This window comes from Scleropages formosus, chromosome 25, assembly GCF_900964775.1.
Source record: "Scleropages formosus chromosome 25, fSclFor1.1, whole genome shotgun sequence".
NCBI classification, from domain to species: Eukaryota; Metazoa; Chordata; class Actinopteri; order Osteoglossiformes; family Osteoglossidae; genus Scleropages; species Scleropages formosus.
Genome location: NC_041830.1, coordinates 12,578,164 through 12,582,600, shown reverse-complemented (window position 1 = coordinate 12,582,600; position 4,437 = coordinate 12,578,164). Strand labels below are relative to the sequence as shown.

The window sequence follows — 4,437 nt, the reverse complement described above, 5'->3', positions numbered from 1 at the left end:
GAGACATTCCTTTTTCCATCTAATAAATCTTACAAGTTTGTTAGTATCTTTTAGTGAATTTTGTACAAAAAATAAAAAGAAACATATATACAGTCCGCTTTTTCTGTGTAGGCCTTTTTCGTTTACAGTTCACTGTTTTTTTTCTCTTTTAAGAACTGAATCATAGTATAGATATTATTTGTGATCCTCTTTAAAATAGTCATTTTAAAAGTTCGTTCTTTTGTTTTTTTTTTTTTTTTTCGTTTTTGTTTTTGTTGTTGTTCTTTTTTTGTCCTTTCTTTCAGTCCTGTCCAGCTGTCCACATGAGAACTGGAGGTTTGGTCTGTCTGTGGGGTGTGTTTACCGGGGGTGCGCTGTCCCGGGGAGGGGGCTGCCCAGCGGGTTCAGAGCCGGCTGCCCCCCGGACCCCAGGCCGTGGATGAGCACCCTGGGCACGAGGGGTCTCTGAAGACCCGGGTGCGGCGCGGGGGGAGTCCGGTACATACTGCTGTACATGGCGGCGGCGGCGGCGGCGGCGGTCGTGGAGTCCACGGTGCCCAAGAGACTCGGGTGGTAGAAATAGGGCGACGGGAACATTCTCTGTAAAGCAGAGTAATTCCCAGCTTCGGCGAGCAACTCTAATCCGACAGCGGTCTGTCTCTTCCACTTGGTCCTGGAATCAGATGAAAAAGAACCACAGTGACTAAAAGTCATCAGTTTGTCTCCAGAAAAATATCAGGTTAATAATAATAATAATAATAATAATAATAATAATAATAATAATAATAAATCAGTTACCAGATTTCATTTCATAAAAAGGCTGTGATGTAGCTGGTTGGGACTATTTGAATTCCCTAAACACCTCTTAATTAGTCGTGTTTAATCACTTCGGAGATAAATTATTAGGTGATTCTAATTAATTCCACCAAAGAAAACTGAAACTGTAAAGGAAGTGAGAATTCCCATTAACCAGCTATATTAAATAAACCACATAAATTTTATCATTTCGGTTATTCTTCCGAATCCGTCGTTATTTTGTGCGGGCACAGCAAAACTCGAAGCTTTTACATATATATATTTAAAGCAAAAAAAAAAAAAACGAATTTCGTTAAATCTATGCAGGCCAAGGCAGCAACGAAATATAGTTTGCTTCATTAGATCTATGTGAAATGTTTAAACTTATTTACGAACCTTAAATCAGCATTCAACACCTTAACGTTGTAAATCACTGCAACCAAAATACAGAACATCTCGTGCACATATGTCCAGTCCTCTCTCTTTTTTTTAAAATCAAGTTGCCATTTGTAGTTATTTATTTACACACATTTAACGCTAATCTCTTCTGACGTATTGAGGATGATAACTGAGAGGCAAGGACATAAATACATATTCATCCTCGAATCCATTTAAGCTCTGAATTGCTAATATGTGGCCTTCCCCGTCTACGAGTAAATAAAACTTAAAAAAATAAAACATATATGAAGTCGCACTGGGAAATAACCGAGTCCGAGAATTAATACAAAAAAATATATAGTACAATTATTAAATAATATTATTCGGATGTTGTTTAATCTTGCGTGTACTGTACTGTAAAAAAGTAATAGAGTCTAAGTCCGAATTAATGATATTTTGTTTATTAGAGCCGGGAGAGCACACAGATTCCAATACAAAAAGCCGATTTGTAAATTTAAAAAATTTTAAGTGTGTAGTTTTCCTAAAAATGTCCTAAAATGATCGGCGAATCAAAGCAGCTGCGTGGATAGAAATTCTCTACAAATGAATATCGGTGGCATTTTAAAAAGAGGCCCACCCGTGTTAGCGGACCTTACTGTGGACCATGCACGCGGCAGCAGCACCACCACCCCACCACCACCCCCACCCCCACCCCCCGACCCCCACCCAGGACCGTGGAGAAGATGCTCACGCACCGTCGGTTCTGGTACCAGGTCTTGACCTGCGTGTCGGTGAGGTTGAGGGCGGCCGCCAGGTCCATCCTGTCCTGCACGCTCAGGTACTTCTGGCGCTCGAAGCTGCGCTCCAGCTGGTTCAGCTGGTTGTCCGAGAAGGCCGTCCGCGCTTTGCGGGGCTTCTTGGACCGAATCGGGGGGCTCTCCCTGCTGCTCGAGATCTCCCGGTCGCCCTCCTCTTTAGTCCCTGAACAAAGGCATTCACGCCATCAGATTCCACATTAGCACATATGAAGCAATATTCATAAGTCCACCAAAACAGGGCGAGCTCCACGAAGCGCCCCACCAACAACAACAAAAAAACAATCAAAACGCGTCTCTCACATGTAATAAGTGAAGAAACTATGTTCTGCGTATCAAATATGAAGGAAGAGCATAAAAAGCTCCGCGAAACAAAGTTGCACCCGAAGAAAAATAAAATAACATCAAATTAGCAAATTAATTTCGATTTGTCGGATATTTATAAATGTACCTAAAGCTTCGGGAAAACAATTTAATTGATATGTATTGATGTGTGTAATGATAAAAGAAGAGCAAAACTGATTGACTAATAAAGGAATGTCCGCAACTGGACACAGGAATAAAGAGCAGCAAAGCAGCAGGCGAACTCAGAAAGAAAAGAACGGAAATTAGTGAAAATGTAATTCCTCAATTAATATTTTCCGAGTCGCAGGTATATAAAGGAAGGAGGTAAATTCTGTAAATGTATTCAAGGACTCTGGAGTGTTTGAGCTGAAGAGAGCTGCCCAGATCGCAGAGCCGGACCGAGACAACAGGAATAAGGAATCCGGATTCTATTTGTCAACTCGAGTTTTTTTCTCTGAGAAGCTGGGGAATCAATATGTCAATCCATCTCTATTTGTAGCACTTTTTGCAGCGCTCCGTGGTCTCCCCTGCAGGAAGAACAATAATCTCTCTAATTGACCCACTAGGGAGGCCAGCCCGCAAAAATCACCAGACAGCCGCTTTTTCTTCATCTCTCTTCCACTGCGTCGCAGTGATTCCGAGCGCCACAGTTACACATAATAATAAAACAGCGTCGCCGCATCGCACATCACCACACACATCACCACATATTAACACACTCTTTAAAGGTTTTTTTTTTTTCTAAGCCACTGGCGGTGGTGCTTTTTTCCCCAACTTGCGGCTGAAGTTATACTATGAGAGCACATGCCTTTTTTTGTTTTTCCACCTCCGAACTGCTTCAGAGTTTAATAAAAGGCATTGCATGTATTAAATACGGTTTGAAGTCAGGATTAATTATGAGTACTGAATAACAAAAACAACAACAACGATAATAATAATAATAATAATAATAATAATAATAATAATAATGACGACTTTACGGATACACCACTTGAGGCGTTATTTTTTTTTTTTTTAAATAAAAGCACACATCGCAGGGTTGCGAGTACGTGCGTGCGGAGGAGACCCTGGCTCGCGCCGCTTCGCTCGCCCTTGAAGACGCACATGTGCGAGCGCGAAACGAGCGTGTCCGCGCGCGTTCTTACCGTTGCACTTCATGTCGCCGTGGATGTCCTCTCTCGTGTCCAGTTTGCTCTTGTCATCCTGCTCCAGTTTCGGTCTGAACCCCTCGGCCGAGACGCTCTCCAGCTTCGGCGCGTGGTGCGGCGAGGGCACGCTCGTGCTGTAGGGCGCGCACGCGGCCAGCGGTTTGCCGTCGCCCAGGATGTCTTTGATGAGGAAGGACGAGGTGGCAGTCCTGGGGGCAGAGGCGGCTGCTCCGAGCTGCTGGGGGGGCTGTTGCTGCTGCTGTTGCTGCTGCTGCTGGCCGTGGAGCGGGTGATGCTGCTGCTGATGCTGCTGATGCTGCTGCTGCTGCTGCTGCTGCTGGAGGCCGTCCTGGAGCAGGTGGGCTTCTGCGTGCTCCATGGTGACCGAGATGGGGGAGGACGGCGCCGTTCCCACGGTGTCTATCTCCGAGCATGGCGATGGGGTGGCCTGGCTCCTGAAATCCACGGCCCGGCCGTCCCCTAGACGAAAATCCCCGTTCATGAGAACCGGGCTTCCACAGCTGGGTGTGTTGGACAAAATAGTGTCTATTCCAAAACTGGACCCGCCGGATGCTTCCATGGTGAGGAAAGAGAAATCAAAGAGCGCTCCTTATGTGGCCTTCATCAGGAACTTTAAAATGCACAAGTTCTCCATTAAACCTCGCACTCAACACGGAAGAAAAAAATAAAACAAAATAAACAAAAACAAAACACTGCTTTGCCTTCTACAAGACTGAGATTTAAAAACAAAAATGCGCAGATTGCACTGAAGAAATCAACTGCATGCAGCTGCTCTCTGCTCCACTCCTGTCTCTGCGTGTGCGCGCGTGTGTGTGTGTGTGCGCGCGCGCGCGCGTGTGTATATGTGTGTTTCAAGAGTGTGTCACATTCGGCGGTGTAACGCCCGCGAGCCGCGAGCCCGTGCAGCTCGTGCAGTCCGCGCGCCCTCTCCTTTTGTTCTGCCTCTTTAACTTTTC

At 45.1% G+C, this 4,437-nt stretch overlaps 1 protein-coding gene across 1 annotated transcript; it reads right to left on the bottom strand.

The window, feature by feature from the left end:
• Positions 1-236: 236 nt before the first annotated feature.
• On the bottom strand, positions 237-4,121 carry barhl2 (BarH-like homeobox 2). Its single transcript, XM_029249416.1, has 3 exons — positions 3,458-4,121; positions 1,908-2,133; positions 237-652 (listed from the first exon to the last, which is right to left on the bottom strand). The coding sequence occupies exons 1-3, from the start codon at positions 4,038-4,040 to the stop codon at positions 340-342; spliced, it is 1,122 nt and encodes a 373-aa protein (XP_029105249.1). The 5' UTR covers positions 4,041-4,121; the 3' UTR covers positions 237-339.
• Positions 4,122-4,437: the final 316 nt, after the last annotated feature.

Excerpts from the sequence above, each read along its gene's own strand:
- barhl2 (XM_029249416.1), bottom strand. The coding sequence starts at position 4,040 with ATGGAAGCATCCGGCGGGTCCAGTTTTGGAATAGACACTATTTTGTCC. Across the intron at positions 2,134-3,457 it reads CGGCGACATGAAGTGCAACG|GGACTAAAGAGGAGGGCGAC; the intron begins GTAAGAACGCGC and ends GCCTTTGTTCAG. Across the intron at positions 653-1,907 it reads ACCTGGTACCAGAACCGACG|GACCAAGTGGAAGAGACAGA; the intron begins GTGCGTGAGCAT and ends ATCTGATTCCAG.